Here is a 17,436-nt window from a genome sequence, read left to right on the forward strand (position 1 = left end):
CCATTAGCAAAAGGATGATTAACCCCTCAATACCCAAAACGGATATCAATTAAGATTTAACGCTTTTAATCACAGTCAAACACACTGTCACAGATCTGCTGTGACTGATTACCTCCCTCAAAAATGAATTTTGCAGACCCCTGAGCTCTCTAGAGACGTCCTGGATCAAGGAGGAAGAAGCAGGAAGACTGTGCTAGAATTTTAACTGCGCAACAAGGCGCTAAAACAAGGTCCCTCCTACTCCTATTACAACAGTGGGAGCCCTGATGTAACGGTTTCCATGCAGAAAATATATGTTAGCCATGTGGAAAAAAATCATGCCCAAAGAGATTTATCACCAAAGTACCTCACAAAAACGAATAACATGCCAGTAAACGTTTTATTAAAAAAACAACATTTTCCAATGTCATGCAAAGTTATCACTAAGCCTGCTACCAGTCGCTACCACTGCAGATAAGGCTTAAGTATTATTTCAGTTTTAACAGTATTTTCTCAGTCAAATTCTAGTCCCTAGAAAATAACTCGACTGCGCATACATTTATCAGCCTGATACCAGTCGCCACTACTGCATTTAAGGCTGTACTTACATCATACGGTAACAGCAGTATTTTCTTAGTCAATTCCATTCCCAGAAAATAATGTACTGCACATACCTCATTTGCGGAGGACCCCGCATGCTATTCCCAGTTTCTGAAGTTACCCCACTCCTCAGAATGTCGAGAACAGCCAGTGGATCTTAGTTACGCCTGCTAAGATCATAGAAAAAAACGCAGGCAGTTTCTTCTTCCAAATACTGCCTGAGATAGAAAAACAGCACACTCCGGTGCCATTTAAAATAACAAACTTTTGATTGAAGAATAGTTAAGTAAAAACTCCAGCTCCTCTCGCGACCTCCTTCTTTGTTGAGGGTTGCAAGAGAATGACTGGATATGACATGTGAGGGGAGGAGCTATATAGCAGCTCTGCTTGGGTGATCCTCTTGCAACTTCCTGTTGGGAAGGAGAATATATCCCATAAGTAATGGATGACCCGTGGACTAAACACACTTAACAAGAGAAATACAAGCATAGTTTTCTCCAGCTAATCTTTGCTTTGAATAGAATTATATCTTTTATTTATTCAGTTGGTAATATCCCTTTAACTTTATACATCATATCTTAATCAAATTCTCTGCAATAATAGGATATTAATATTAGCAAAATTAAAGAAACACCTTAAGCAACAGCAAAAGTTAAAGGGCCATTATACACTTTTTGCATAAATGTTTTGTAGATGATCTATTTATATAGCTCATCAAGCTTTCAGTTTTTTTTTAATGTATAGTTTTGCTTATTTTTAAATAACATTGCTCTGATTTTCAGAATCCTAACCAAGCCCCAAAGTTTTATCTGAATACCGTCAGCTACCTTCTCCAGCTTGCTCCTGTTTGTGTAAAGGGTCTTTTCATATGCAAAAGAAGGGGGAGTGGGGGAGTGTCTGATATTTCCCACTTGCAGTGGGCTTTCCAGCTAACTTTTCAACAGAGCTAAACTGTTAGCTTCTAAGTAAGTTTTTAAACAGTTTTATACTGGATTATTATATCAGTATCTGTGCATCTTATTCTTTATAGTAGTGTCTATTACATGCAATTATATGAAAATGAGTGTATACTGTCCCTTTAAAGGTGTGAATGTTGCCGAAAGTCCGGACCTATTACCTTGGTCACTGCCACAATAGTTAGGACTTCTCCTTTGTTGAAAGGCAGGTCCTGCTCAGCTTTTCCCTGGAAGTCGTAGTTTGCAATGCATTCTGTTCCTGCCAACCAGGGGGTCTAAAACATGGAGAGAGGAATTAAGACTTAAAAAGGCAGGCTAAAGCAAAGAAAGATAAACCAGGCAAGAGTAGGACTAAGAAATAGCAGTAGAAATATGGAAGTAAAGTTTGTGCTTTCCACTTTTAGTCAGCTATTTCTCTAAAAATGATTTGTAAACGTGTTTGTACTGCAGAACTTGTGTACATGCTTCGAAATTTTTTGGGGTGTCATGTCACTTTAAGAAATAAGTATTAGTGTTAAATTAAAGGGCAATGCAAGCTGAAATTATAAGTTCATAATTCAGATAGAAGTAAATAGCCCCTCAGGAGCGTTCATGTGTGTTGAACAGTCTCTGTAGAAAACTTATAAACAAATGCCATAAAGCCCCATGCACGCTCCTGAGCCAAACTCACTATGCTCTCATGGAAAGAAACAAGGTTTTAATAAAGGATAACCTGAGAAAGAGGTACATTTGATAATAAAAATAAAGGGACAGTAAACACCCTGTAATTACAAAATTAAACGTTCATGATTCAGACAGAAAATGCAATTATAAACAACTTTTTAAATTTAGTTCTCTTGTCAAATTTGCTTTGTTCTTTGTTAAAAAGCAATCCTCGGTGAGCTTAGACACATGCACATTTTATTAGGCATCTAGAAGAAGTGTTAGAAACAATGTTTATAGCACAGTTATACATAGTTGTAAACTCTGCTGCCATAACATCTGTAGCATTCTATGCCAGCAGTGTTTAATGTTGCAAATACTGCTACCAGATGGCTAAAGGCACGTGCTTGTTTCTGAGCACACCTAGGATTACTATTTAACAACGAATACCAAGAGTACAAAGAAAATGAGATAATAGAAATAAATTGGAAAGCTATTTAAAATGGCATGCGCTCATTTAACTTTTTTAGAATAGCGAATGTGTTCTCTAAATGTCATTAAGGGAGTGTTTTTTTGTGTGTGTTTTTTTAATAAATAAATTCATTTAATTTTTTTTAAAAATGCTAGATGAAAATACAAAGTCAGAGTGAAGAGCTGAGCAACTACTACAGTAAGTTTGAGTCGTTCTATATTTTAATTCAAAACACATTTAAAATCTGATAACTCCACAGATTTACTTTAGTGTTGAAGACCATTAATAAATTGAATTAACTTGTGATATGAAATTTACTTTGTTCTCCTGGTATATTTTGTTGAAAAGTAGGCAGGTAAGCTTAGGAGCATGCATATATCTGGATTAAAATATGGCAGCAATGTTAGCACTAGATAGCAGCAGTTTTGCACAATGTATAACACACTGTTAAAAGTATTGTTGCAAAACGGCTGACATACAGTTCTACATATTTTACTTATGTATGCTTACCAACAAAGGATACAAACAGAACAAAGTAAATGTGATAGAGCGTACAATTAAAAAAAAAAAAAAAACATTTTACTTCCATCAGGAAAGAATTTTTTTTTTTTTTAAATACTCTTCTGTAAATGTGACAGAAACAAATACAGTAAAAAAGAAAGAAAAAGGCACAAAACAAAACATGGGCTTAATGTTTTGAGATTGGGAAGCCCACTTGAACCAATCCCTTATGTATTATAAAACATTTAATTTTCCATAGAGTGCTAGAAAGGCCAGCTGGTATAGATGTGATATTGTTACACTTACCTGCATCACAGACATGGTGGGAGGGGTGAGCAGGAAGCAGCCTCAGAGAGATGCTGATCCACACAGTATCATCAGACCTAAGAAGAATAAAACAGGACTGGTTAAAAAAGGGAACACCAACCATCTGCCATTTTTATAAGCAATTCTCTTAACAGTTTAAAAGGGACACTGAACCTCCTATTATCAAATTTTCTTCATTCTCTTGGTATGTAAGTTTAGATGCCGGCCCATTCTTGGTGAACAACCTGTGTTGTTCTTGCTGATTTACCCACCAATTAAGTGCTGTCTAGGGTCTGAACCAAAACTTTGTCTGGCTCCTTAGCTTAGATGCCTTCTTTTTCAAATAAAGATAGCAAGAGAACGAAGAAAAATTCCTAATAGGAGCAAATTAAAAAGTTGCTTAAAATTATATGCTCTATCTGAACCACGAAAGAAAAAAAATGGGTTCAGTGTCCCTTTAAATTAAATGTAATTTACATAGCGTGTTTAAACCCCCTCACTCCTGTGCCTTTTTTTATAAATTTCATTTACATTTTAATAAGACACATACATAAATATTTACATATTTATATTTATTTCTGTAGATATCCATGACCTGAAATACTGTAATAGCTACAACACAGATAGATAAAAAAAAAAAACATGTTACTGAAACCTTGGCATAAGGCATAACAAGCACTATAACTTTTTACTTAATAAACCTGATTTGGCAGAATCATTTGTTTTTAAGAAGGGATTTTTTTAATTCTAACATTGTTCTACTTACTATATTGGTTTATTAATGCATAAATACTAGATTAGTCCATTTTAGTTTCCTGTCGCCCATTAGAAGTCATTTTAGAGTCTCTTCAAAAAAAAAAAAAAAAAAAAGGGGCTGAAATATTAAACACCTTTTGCGTAAAAAAAAAAAAAAAAAGGTGCCAAAAAGTAACTAAATTCTGTAACCTGAAACCGCTGAAAATCAAACTGCTGGTAATTTGTAGCATTTTGAAAACCCTAGGTTATAAAGTTTTGCTTTTTGGTCTGTATATGGAGCGTGGGACAAAGCATAATTATTATTATACTAAGCAAGAGGGGTCCCTTTTATACTTGATGACTGAAAGTCCCCTTTAAAGGGCCACTGTAAGTAAATATTTTCTATGCCTGTTACTAACTAACTACCCCAAATACGCTTTTTATCAATAGCATTTCATTAACATATCTCTACCGTATATCAGAAATCTTGTCTGCAAATTTAATTGTTTTCCAAACCCACTCCGTGGGTATCCTTTGCTCTGTACCAATCCGTTTACAATACCTAGGTTTCAAAATGACGCTTTAAACACAAAGTTATTGGTTTAAGTATTTTGAACATGCAGTGCTGAAAATAGTGGGCAGGATAACGTGACATCATCGGCGAATAAAAGATATAACTTTTAGAACGTTATGAAACTTTGTTTTGGAGAAAATATAGGTCAGTAGGTTTTAATGAATGTTTATTAACTTTAATATGTTAGTTGTTTAGCTTAAAAATTATAACAGAAAGTAACCCTTTAATTGTTCCAAGGGTAAATCCTAGCGTTTCAGAAAGAAAAATGATGCTGAAATCTTATTGGAGGACAATCTGCTTTGGTTGGAAAACTGTCACTAAAATTGATAGTTCCTAACCTTGAGATCGGATTGTATACATATTATGTATAAATTATATATTTCCATTTGAAAAGGAGAGACTGAGGTGATCTCCCCAGGAACTATTTAGTGGGCGCACCACGCTGCTTAACGGACCACCCAGCTAAATTCTAAGCCAATATTTAAGCTAAAATTAGCTTAAAAAGTTTTTCAAATGTGTATTGCACAAAGTATCAATAAATTCATTTATTTTAAATTATGCAATTATTTTGTTTTTCATAGCAACAATTGTTACAATATTACAAAGTATTACACTGCCTCCTCCCAGCTACTGCAGAATGCCACCTCGTTCTAGGTCCCTTGAAAAAGCAAATGCCCACTAATATTCTAGTCCACAATACATGAATAAATAAAAGGTAATGAAATACAGACATGATAAAAGCTAGACCTGTACATTCAGCACTTTTGTTCACTGCTGAATACAGAAGGCGGACGCTCGCGGCATTCAGCTCTTTTTAGAGGTGGATTTCGTCTTATGAAAGTGCAATACACTAAGTAATGGATTTGCACAGATCTTGATGTTTTTTCACTTTCACAAGAAGAAATCCAGCTCTGAAGATATCCAAATAAAGCCCTTTATCCAAACTAAGTGGGACTGGAAGAGGTTTGGATTTTGGAATATTTGCATCTGTAAAATGGGACAGTTTTGAGGGGATGGAACCAAGTGCAAACAACAATATCTTATGTCATTTAGGCAATATTTACATGTCATAGTATATCTTATACACGTAATGTAAAGCAGGGCTCGACAAAACTCGGGCCTGACAGGCGCCTTTAAATTAGGTTCTGGCGCCCTGATATAAAACCCTAAAAATACCCATGGCTCCTCCCATTTGCCCCCCCCCCCCCAATCAACCGATGCCAGCTGCACCTAAAAATCAGACCGGTGAGGCTGGGTCCTTTCAAGGCCACACAGCAGGGAACTATAAGTCCCAGAATGCCGTACGCCCAATGAAAGAGCAATCCAATCTGGATGGATATTGAAGTACAATGCACAGAGACTCTAGGCTGTGCTTTATTTGGGTGCTCAAAATAATGGATGACACAGAGCTTCCTCCCATACGAGAGCATCATGAGCAGGAGCAAGCTTTGAACACTGCGCAAGCTCAGAGATAGATTGGCAGTGCTCTGTGCCGGCACAGGAGTAGTAGGTCTGGATGATCTGAGTACTGGCAGGAGCTAATTAGACACAGGACACTCCGTAACTAGACATATATGCCAGGAGCAGAGTTAATCTGCCAAGCAATGATCTGCAGCCACAAAGTTCTGCACCTTGCACTCTCTGTCTCATTCCCTCTCTCTCCTGGTTTGGCTGACTTTGCACCCACAGGCAACCGTGCTTCAAATGAAAAAAAAAATCCTCTAAAATGGCAAACATTGTTACACCATTCCAATGTGTGTATGTATACGTATGTACACCTAGGATTACCCGGGTAAACCTGACATTACCCAAGCGGCTGTGGGTAAAGCCTGATGTAATGCAATTCCCCCATGTACACTATTGTTTTACCTCTGCCTGTGGGGTTAAAGGAAGGTGCCCAGACGATCCTCTGGCATACACCCCAAGTGAACCTTGGGAAATGAGGTTTACAAGGGGGGCTTTGCACCCCTTGAACCCCCAGAAGGAGGCAAAAGAAAAAAAATATAGTGAAGATGTGTGAATTACAGTGCATTGTATATATGTTTGATGCGGTGACTGGATGCACGCTGAGAAGATTTATCATATTACATCAGGCTTTACCCACAGCCGTTTGGGTAATGTCAGGTTTACCTGGTAAATGCTAGGATTATCCAATTTCTTATTTTATCCGCAACATATATATATATTTAAAATATGATAAAAAAGATTCCTGGCTCCTAGATATTGAAAATATTTGTCAAGCATTGACCTAAAGATATTTTATATCATTTGTATTACATTTGTATGCATAGTACCCTCAGAAAGATAGTACAGTGCTGTAATCAGAAAGTTAATGTGTAATTTTAAATAAATATAAAAACAGAATTTGACGGTAGAGAAGAACCAAAAAGGCCCATCAAGTCTACCCATATTACAAGTTAATTTTTTTCTTTGCATAGCTTAATACATATCCCAGGCATTTTATTAGTTCTTTTACAGTCCCTGTGTTCACCACCTCAATTGGAAGTTTATTCCATGAATCAACCACCATTTGTTAAAAAATGCTTCCTCCCTTTTTTCCTTCATCTGCTACCCTCTAATGTTAGATTGTGACCCCATGTTTTGGCATTTCTTTATTTGTGGAAAATGCTTTGAGCTTCTACTTTATTAAGTCCCTTCATATATTTGAAGGTTTCTATCACAGGGATGTGCAATTTATATTGCCAGACGCCCGGGACATGCAGTTCCGGGCACGTGGATTTTCCCCACCTTTAGCCCTGCTGCGGCCTAGCAGTGCATCGGACCCAGTGTTGTATAAAGAAATGTTCAGTTCACCCATGGCAAGCTGTTTCTCCTGCACGGCAACAACTGGAGCACCGCCTCCCCCCGAGATACTCCCACTCTCCTGCCTCCTCATAAATAATTTATATTCCCTTTGTAAAGCAGGAAGCGCGTGAAAAACATAATTTATGCTTACCTGATAAATTTATTTCTCTTGTAGTGTATCCAGTCCACGGATCATCCATTACTTGTGGGATATTCTCCTTCCCAACAGGAAGTTGCAAGAGGATCACCCACAGCAGAGCTGCTATATAGCTCCTCCCCTAACTGTCATATCCAGTCATTCGACCGAAAACAAACAGAGAAAGGAGAAACCTTAGGGTGCAGTGGTGACTGTAGTTTAATTAAAATTTAGACCTGCCTTAAAAGGACAGGGCGGGCCGTGGACTGGATACACTACAAGAGAAATAAATTTATCAGGCAAGCATAAATTATGTTTTCTCTTGTTAAGTGTATCCAGTCCACAGATCATCCATTACTTGTGGGATACCAATACCAAAGCTAAAGTACACGGATGATGGGAGGGGCAGGATTAAGCGGAAGGAACCACTGCCCGAAGAACCTTTCTCCCAAAAACAGCCTCCGAAGAAGCAAAAGTATCAAATTTGTAAAATTTTGAAAAAGTGTGAAGCGAAGACCAAGTCGCAGCCTTGCAAATCTGATCAACAGAGGCCTCATTTTTGAAGGCCCAGGTGGAAGCCACAGCTCTAGTAGAATGAGCTGTAATCCTTTCAGGGGGCTGCTGTCCAGCAGTCTCATAGGCTAGGCGTATTACGCTCTGAAGGCAAAAGGACAGAGAGGTTGCCGAAGCTTTTTGACCTCTCCTCTGTCCAGAGTAAATGACAAACAGGGAAGATGTTTGACGAAAATCCTTAGTAGCTTGTAAGTAAAACTTCAAGGCACGGACTACATCCAGATTATGTAAAAGACGTTCCTTCTTTGAAGAAGGATTAGGACACAATGATGGAACAACAATCTCTTGATTGATATTCTTGTTAGAAACCACCATAGGTAAAAACCCAGGTTTGGTACGCAGAATTACCTTATCTGCATGAAAAATCAGATAAGGAGAATCACATTGTAAGGCAGATAGCTCAGAGACTCTCCGAGCCGAGGAAATAGCCATCAAAAACAGAACTTTCCAAGATAAAAGTTTAATATCAATGGAATGAAGGGGTTCAAACGGAACTCCTTGAAGAACTTTAAGAACCAAGTTTAAGCTCCACGGAGGAGCAACAGGTTTAAACACAGGCTTAATTCTAACCAAAGCCTGGCAAAATGCCTGAACGTCTGGAACCTCTGCCAGACGCTTGTGCAAAAGAATAGACAGAGCAGGAATCTGTCCCTTTAAGGAACTAGCTGATAATCCTTTGTCCAAGCCCTCTTGGAGAAAAGACAATATTCTAGGAATCCTAACCTTACTCCATGAGTAATTCTTGGATTCACACCAATAAGGATATTTACTCCATATCTTGTGGTAGATTTTCCTGGTAACAGGCTTTCGTGCCTGTATTAAGGTATCAATGACTGACTCGGAGAAGCCACGCTTTGATAGAATCAAGCGTTCAATCTCCATGCAGTCAGTCTCAGAGAAAACATAATTTATGCTTACCTGATAAATTCCTTTCTTCTGTAGTGTGATCAGTCCACGGGTCATCATTACTTCTGGGATATTACTCCTCCCCAACAGGAAGTGCAAGAGGATTCACCCAGCAGAGCTGCATATAGCTCCTCCCCTCTACGTCACTCCCAGTCATTCGACCAAGGACCAACGAGAAAGGAAAAGCCAAGGGTGAAGTGGTGACTGGAGTATAAATTAAAAAATATTTACCTGCCTTAAAAACAGGGCGGGCCGTGGACTGATCACACTACAGAAGAAAGGAATTTATCAGGTAAGCATAAATTATGTTTTCTTCTGTTAAGTGTGATCAGTCCACGGGTCATCATTACTTCTGGGATACCAATACCAAAGCAAAAGTACACGGATGACGGGAGGGATAGGCAGGCTCTTTATACAGAAGGAACCACTGCCTGAAGAACCTTTCTCCCAAAAATAGCCTCCGATGAAGCAAAAGTGTCAAATTTGTAAAATTTGGAAAAAGTATGAAGCGAAGACCAAGTTGCAGCCTTGCAAATCTGTTCAACAGAGGCCTCATTCTTGAAGGCCCAAGTGGAAGCCACAGCTCTAGTAGAATGAGCTGTAATTCTTTCAGGAGGCTGCTGTCCAGCAGTCTCATAAGCTAAACGAATTATGCTACGAAGCCAAAAAGAAAGAGAGGTAGCGGAAGCTTTTTGACCTCTCCTCTGCCCACAGTAAATGACAAACAGAGAAGACGTTTGTCGAAATTCCTTAGTTGCCTGTAAGTAAAATTTTAGAGCACGGACTACATCCAGGTTGTGCAGTAGACGTTCCTTCTTTGAAGAAGGATTTGGGCATAAAGAAGGAACAACAATCTCTTGATTGATATTCCTGTTAGTAACTACCTTAGGTAAGAACCCAGGTTTAGTACGCAGGACTACCTTATCCGAATGAAAAATCAAATAAGGAGAATCACAATGTAAGGCTGATAATTCAGAGACTCTTCGAGCCGAGGAAATAGCCATTAAAAATAGAACTTTCCAAGATAACAACTTTATATCAATGGAATGAAGGGGTTCAAACGGAACGCCCTGTAAAACATTAAGAACAAGGTTTAAACTCCATGGTGGAGCAACAGTTTTAAACACAGGCTTAATCCTGGTCAAAGCCTGACAAAAAGCCTGGACGTCAGGAACTTCTGACAGACGTTTGTGTAACAGAATGGACAGAGCTGAGATCTGTCCCTTTAAATGAACTAGCAGATAAACCCTTTTCTAAACCTTCTTGTAGAAAAGACAATATCCTAGGAATCCTAACCTTACTCCAAGAGTAACCTTTGGATTCACACCAATATAGGTATTTACGCCATATCTTATGGTAAATCTTTCTGGTAACAGGTTTCCTAGCCTGTATTAAGGTATCAATAACTGACTCAGAAAACCCACGTCTTGATAAAATCAAGCGTTCAATTTCCAAGCAGTCAGCTTCAGAGAAGTTAGATTTTGATGTTTGAAGGGACCCTGTATCAGAAGGTCCTGCTTCAGAGGTAGGGACCAAGGTGGACAGGATGACATGTCCACCAGGTCTGCATACCAAGTCCTGCGTGGCCACGCAGGTGCTATTAGAATCACTGATGCTCTCTCTTGTTTGATTCTGGCAATCAATCGAGGAAGCAACGGGAAGGGTGGAAACACGTAAGCCATCCTGAAGTCCCAAGGTGCTGTCAGAGCATCTATCAGGACTGCTCCTGGATCCCTGGATCTGGACCCGTAACGAGGAAGCTTGGCGTTCTGTCGAGACGCCATGAGATCTATCTCTGGTTTGCCCCAACGTCGCAGTATTTGGGCAAAGACCTCCAGATGAAGTTCCCACTCCCCCGGATGAAAAGTCTGACGACTTAAGAAATCCGCCTCCCAGTTCTCCACTCCCGGGATGTGGATTGCTGACAGGTGGCAAGAGTGAGACTCTGCCCAGAGAATTATCTTTGATACTTCCATCATAGCTAGGGAGCTTCTTGTCCCTCCCTGATGGTTGATGTAAGCAACAGTCGTGATGTTGTCCGACTGAAACCTGATGAACCCCCGAGTTGTCAACTGGGGCCAAGCCAGGAGGGCATTGAGAACTGCTCTCAATTCCAGAATGTTTATTGGCAGGAGACTCTCCTCCTGACTCCATTGTCCCTGAGCCTTCAGAGAATTCCAGACGGCACCCCAACCTAGAAGGCTGGCGTCTGTTGTTACAATTGTCCAGTCTGGTCTGCTGAACGGCATCCCCCTGGACAGATGTGGCCGAGAAAGCCACCATAGAAGAGAATTTCTGGTCTCTTGATCCAGATTCAGAGAAGGGGATAAGTCTGAGTAATCCCCATTCCACTGACTTAGCATGCACAGTTGCAGTGGTCTGAGGTGTAAGCGTGCAAAGGGTACTATGTCCATTGCCGCTACCATTAAGCCGATTACCTCCATGCATTGAGCCACTGACGGGTGTTGAATGGAATGTAGGGTGCGGCAAGCACTTTGAAGTCTTGTTAGCCTGTCCTCTGTCAGGTAAATCTTCATTTCTACAGAATCTATAAGAGTCCCCAGGAAGGGAACTCTTGTGAGTGGAACGAGTGAACTTTTCTTTTCGTTCACCTTCCATCCATGTGACCTTAGAAATGCCAGCACTAACTCTGTATGAGACTTGGCAGTTTGAAAGCTTGAAGCTTGTATCAGAATGTCGTCTAGGTATGGAGCTACCGAGATTCCCCGCGGTCTTAGTACCGCCAGAAGAGCACCCAGAACCTTTGTGAAGATTCTTGGAGCTGTAGCCAATCCGAATGGAAGAGCCACAAACTGGTAATGCCTGTCTAGGAAGGCAAACCTTAGGTACCGATAATGATCTTTGTGAATCGGTATGTGAAGGTAAGCATCTTTTAAATCTACAGTGGTCATGTACTGACCCTCTTGGATCATAGGTAAAATTGTCCGAATAGTCTCCATCTTGAACGATGGAACTCTTAGGAATTTGTTTAGGATCTTTAAGTCCAGGATTGGTCTGAAAGTTCCCTCTTTTTTGGGAACCACAAACAGATTTGAGTAAAACCCCTGTCCCTGTTCCGATCGTGGAACTGGATGGATTACTCCCATTAACAAGAGCTCTTGTACGCAGCGTAGAAACGCCTCTTTCTTTGTCTGGATTGTTGACAATCTTGACAGATGAAATCTCTCTCTTGGAGGAGAGTATTTGAAGTCCAGAAGGTATCCCTGAGATATTATCTCTAGCGCCCAGGGATCCTGGACATCTCTTGCCCAAGCCTGGGCGAAGAGAGAAAGTCTGCCCCCCACTAGATCCGATCCCGGATCGGGGGCCCTCAATTCATGCTGTTTTAGGGGCAGCAGCAGGTTTCCTGGCCTGCTTGCCCTTGTTCCAGGACTGGTTAGGTTTCCAGCCTTGTCTGTAGCGAGCAACAGCTCCTTCCTGTTTTGGTGCAGAGGAAATTGATGCTGCTCCTGCTTTGAAATTACGAAAGGAACGAAAATTAGACTGTCTAGCCTTAACTTTGGCTTTGTCCTGAGGCAGGGCATGGCCTTTACCTCCTGTAATGTCAGCGATAATCTCTTTCAACCCGGGCCCGAATAAGGTCTGCCCTTTGAAAGGTATATTAAGCAATTTAGACTTAGAAGTAACATCAGCTGACCAGGATTTTAGCCACAGCGCCCTGCGTGCCTGAATGGCGAATCCTGAATTCTTCGCCGTAAGTTTAGTAAGATGTACTACGGCCTCCGAAATGAATGAATTAGCTAGTTTAAGGACTCTAAGCCTGTCCGCAATGTCGTCCAGAGTAGCTGAACCAATGTTCTCTTCCAGAGACTCAATCCAGAATGCCGCTGCAGCCGTGATCGGCGCAATGCATGCAAGGGGTTGCAATATAAAACCTTGTTGAACAAACATTTTCTTAAGGTAACCCTCTAACTTTTTATCCATTGGATCTGAAAAAGCACAGCTATCCTCCACCGGGATAGTGGTACGCTTAGCTAAGGTAGAAACTGCTCCCTCCACCTTAGGGACCGTTTGCCATAAGTCCCTTGTGGTGGCGTCTATTGGAAACATTTTTCTAAATATCGGAGGGGGTGAGAACGGCACACCGGGTCTATCCCACTCCTTAGTAACAATTTCAGTAAGTCTCTTAGGTATAGGAAAAACCTCAGTACTCGTCGGTACCGCAAAATATTTATCCAACCTACACATTTTCTCTGGTATTGCAACTGTGTTACAATCATTCAGAGCCGCTAACACCTCCCCTAGTAATACACGGAGGTTTTCCAGTTTAAATTTAAAATTTGAAATATCTGAATCCAGTCTGTTTGGATCAGAACCGTCACCCACAGAATGAAGCTCTCCGTCCTCATGTTCTGCCACCTGTGACGCAGTGTCTGACATGGCCCTAATATTATCAGCGCACTCTGTTCTCACCCCAGAGTGATCACGCTTACCTCTTAGTTCTGGTAATTTAGCCAAAACCTCAGTCATAACAGTAGCCATATCCTGTAATGTGATTTGTAATGGCCGCCCAGATGTACTCGGTGCTACAATATCACGCACCTCCCTCTGAGCGGGAGATGTAGGTACTGACACGTGAGGCGAGTTAGTCGGCATAACTCTCCCCTCGTTGTTTGGTGAAATTTGTTCAATTTGTACAGATTGACCTTTATTTAAAGTAGCATCAATACAGTTAGTACATAAATTTCTATTGGGCTCCACTTTGGCATTGCAACAAATGACACAGGTATCATCCTCTGAATCAGACATGTTTAACACACTAGCAAATAAACTTGCAACTTGGAAATACAATTCAATTAGAATAATATTAAAACGTACTGTGCCTTTAAGAAGCACAGAAGATCTATGACAGATGAAATTAATAAATTGAAACAGTTATAGCCTCAATCCTTGTAAACAACACAACTTTAGCAAAGGTTTAATCCCATTAGCAAAGATAACAAATTCTGAAAGCAGGAAACAAATTACAGAATAAACGTTTTTTTATCTCAGTCAAACTACAATTCTCACAGCTCTGCTGAGAGAAATTACCTCCCTCAAAATAAGTTTTGAAGACCCCTGAGCTCTGTAGAGATGAACCGGATCATGCAGGGAATACAATGAGTTGCTGACTGAAATATTTGATGCGTAGTAAAAGCGCCAAAAAACGGCCCCTCCCCCTCACACACAGCAGTGAGGGAGAACAGAAACTGTCAGAAAACAGATTAAGCAACTGCCAAGTGGAAAAATAGTGCCCAAACATTTATTCACTCAGTACCTCAGTAAATGAAAACGATTTTACATTCCAGCAAAAACGTTAAACATAATCTCTAGTTATTAAACAGCTTTATGTATTTCTTACAGTGTAATTCTAGTGAAGTACCATTCCCCAGAATACTGAAGTGTAAAGTATACATACATGACATTATATCGGTATGGCAGGATTTTCTCATCAATTCCATTGTCCGAAAATAAAAGCTGCTACATACCTCTATGCAGATTCATCTGCCCGCTGTCCCCTGATCTGAAGTTTACCTCTCCTCAGATGGCCGAGAAACAGCAATATGATCTTAACTACTCCGGCTAAAATCATAACAAAAACTCTGGTAGATTCTTCTTCAAACTCTGCCAGAGAGGTAATAACACACTCCGGTGCTATTTTAAAATAACAAACTTTTGATTGAAGATATAAAACTAAGTATAATCACCATAGTCCTCTCACACATCCTATCTAGTCGTTGGGTGCAAGAGAATGACTGGGAGTGACGTAGAGGGGAGGAGCTATATGCAGCTCTGCTGGGTGAATCCTCTTGCACTTCCTGTTGGGGAGGAGTAATATCCCAGAAGTAATGATGACCCGTGGACTGATCACACTTAACAGAAGAAATTAGATTTGGATGATTGAAAGGACCTTGTATCAGAAGGTCCTGTCTTAGAGGCAGAGTCCATGGTGGAAAGGATGACATGTCCACTAGGTCTGCATACCAAGTCCTGCGTGGCCACGCAGGTGCTATCAGAATCACCGATGCTCTCTCCTGTTTGATTTTGGCAATCAGTCGAGGGAGCAGAGGAAACGGTGGAAACACATAAGCCAGGTTGAAGAACCAAGGCGCTGCTAGAGCATCTATCAGCGTCGCTGCTGGGTCCCTGGACCTGGATCCGTAACAAGGGAGCTTGGCATTCTGGCGAGACGCCATGAGATCCAACTCTGGTTTGCCCCAACGATGAATCAATTGAGCAAACACCTCCGGATGGAGTTCCCACTCCCCCGGATGGAAAGTCTGACGACTTAGAAAATCCGCCTCCCAGTTCTCCACGCCTGGGATATGGATCGCTGACAGGTGGCAAGAGTGGGACTCTGCCCAGCGAATTATTTTTGAGACTTCTAACATCGCTAGGGAACTCATGGTTCCCCCTTGATGGTTGATGTAAGCCACAGTCGTGATGTTGTCCGACTGAAATCTGATGAACCTCAGTGTTGCTAACTGAGGCCAAGCCAGAAGAGCATTGAATATCGCTCTTAACTCCAGAATATTTATTGGAAGGAGTTTCTCCTCCTGAGTCCACGATGCCTGTGCCTTCAGGGAGTTCCAGACTGCACCCCAACCTAGAAGGCTGGCATCTGTTGTTATAATTGTCCAATCTGGCCTGCGAAAGGTCATACCCTTGGACAGGTGGACCCGAGACAACCACCAGAGAAGAGAATCTCTGGTCTCTTGATCCAGATTTAGCAGAGGGGACAAATCTGTGTAATCCCCATTCCACTGACTCAGCATGCATAATTGCAGCGGTCTGAGATGTAGGCGCGCAAATAGCACTATGTCCATTGCCGCTACCATTAAGCCGATTACCTCCATACACTGAGCCACCGAAGGGCGTGGAATGGAGTGAAGTACACGGCAAGCATTTAGAAGTTTTGATAACCTGGACTCCGTCAGGTAAATTTTCATTTCTACAGAATCTATAAGAGTCCCTAAGAAGGAGACTCTTGTGAGTGGGGATAGAGAACTCTTTTCCTTGTTCACTTTCCACCCGTGCGACCTCAGAAATGCCAGAACTATCTCTGTATGAGACTTGGCAACTTGAAAGTTTGACGCCTGTATCAGGATGTCGTCTAGATACGGAGCTACCGCTATGCCTCGCAGTCTTAGAACCGCCAGAAGTGAGCCCAGAACCTTTGTAAAGATTCTCGGGGCTGTAGCCAAACCGAAGGGAAGAGCTACAAATTGGTAATGCCTGTCTAGAAAGGCAAACCTTAGAAACCGATGATGGTCTTTGTGAATCGGTATGTGAAGGTAGGCATCCTTTAGGTCCACTGTGGTCATGTACTGACCCTCTTGGATCATGGGTAGGATGGTCCGAATAGTTTCCATTTTGAAAGATGGAACTCTGAGGAATTTGTTTAAGATCTTTAGATCCAAAATTGGTCTGAAGGTTCCCTCTTTTTTGGGAACCACAAACAGATTTGAATAAAAACCCTGTCCTTGTTCCATCCGCGGAACTGGATGGATCACTCCCATAATTAGGAGGTCTTGCACACAGCGTAGGAATGCCTCTTTCTTTATCTGATTTGCAGATAGCCTTGAAAGATGAAATCTCCCTTGTGGAGGGGAAGCTTTGAAGTCCAGAAGATATCCCTGAGATATGATCTTGAACATCTCTTGCCCATGCCTGGGCGAAGAGAGAAAGTCTGCCCCCTACTAGATCCGTCGCCGGATAGGGGGCTGTTCCTTCATGCTGTCTTAGAGGCAGCAGCAGGCTTTCTGGCCTGCTTGCCTTTGTTCCAGGACTGGTTAGGTTTCCAGGCCTGCTTAGATTGAGCAAAAGTTCCCTCTTGCTTTGAAGCGGAGGAAGTTGATGCTGCACCTGCCTTGAAATTTCGAAAGGCACGAAAATTAGACTGTTTGGCCTTTGCTTTGGCCCTGTCCTGAGGAAGGGTATGACCCTTACCTCCAGTAATGTCAGCAATAATTTCCATCAAACCAGGACCGAATAAGGTCTGCCCCTTGAAAGGAATGTTGAGTAATTTAGACTTCGAAGTCACATCAGCTGACCAGGATTTAAGCCATAGCGCCCTACGCGCCTGGATGGCGAATCCGGAATTCTTAGCCATTAGTTTAGTCAAATGAACAATGGCATCAGAAACAAATGAGTTAGCTAGCTTAAGTGTTCTAAGCTTGTCAATAATTTCAGTCAATGGAGCTCTATGGATGGCCTCTTCCAGGGCCTCAAACCAGAATGCTGCCGCGGC

General features: G+C 41.3%; 1 protein-coding gene across 1 annotated transcript in view; it reads right to left on the minus strand.

Annotated features, from left to right (window-relative positions):
- Window positions 1–17,436, minus strand: part of CSK (C-terminal Src kinase) — a 269,835-nt gene that overhangs the window by 148,771 nt on the left and 103,628 nt on the right. Inside the window, exons 2-3 of the mRNA XM_053717362.1 lie at window positions 3,457–3,533; window positions 1,697–1,810 (exon numbers count right to left, since the gene is read on the minus strand). Coding sequence (XP_053573337.1) covers window positions 1,697–1,810; window positions 3,457–3,471 — 129 coding nt within the window. The 5' untranslated portion in view covers window positions 3,472–3,533. The remainder of the gene's footprint in view (window positions 1–1,696; window positions 1,811–3,456; window positions 3,534–17,436) is intronic.

The sequence above is a fragment of the Bombina bombina genome, chromosome 6 (genome assembly GCF_027579735.1).
Source record: "Bombina bombina isolate aBomBom1 chromosome 6, aBomBom1.pri, whole genome shotgun sequence".
NCBI lineage: Eukaryota > Metazoa > Chordata > Amphibia > Anura > Bombinatoridae > Bombina > Bombina bombina.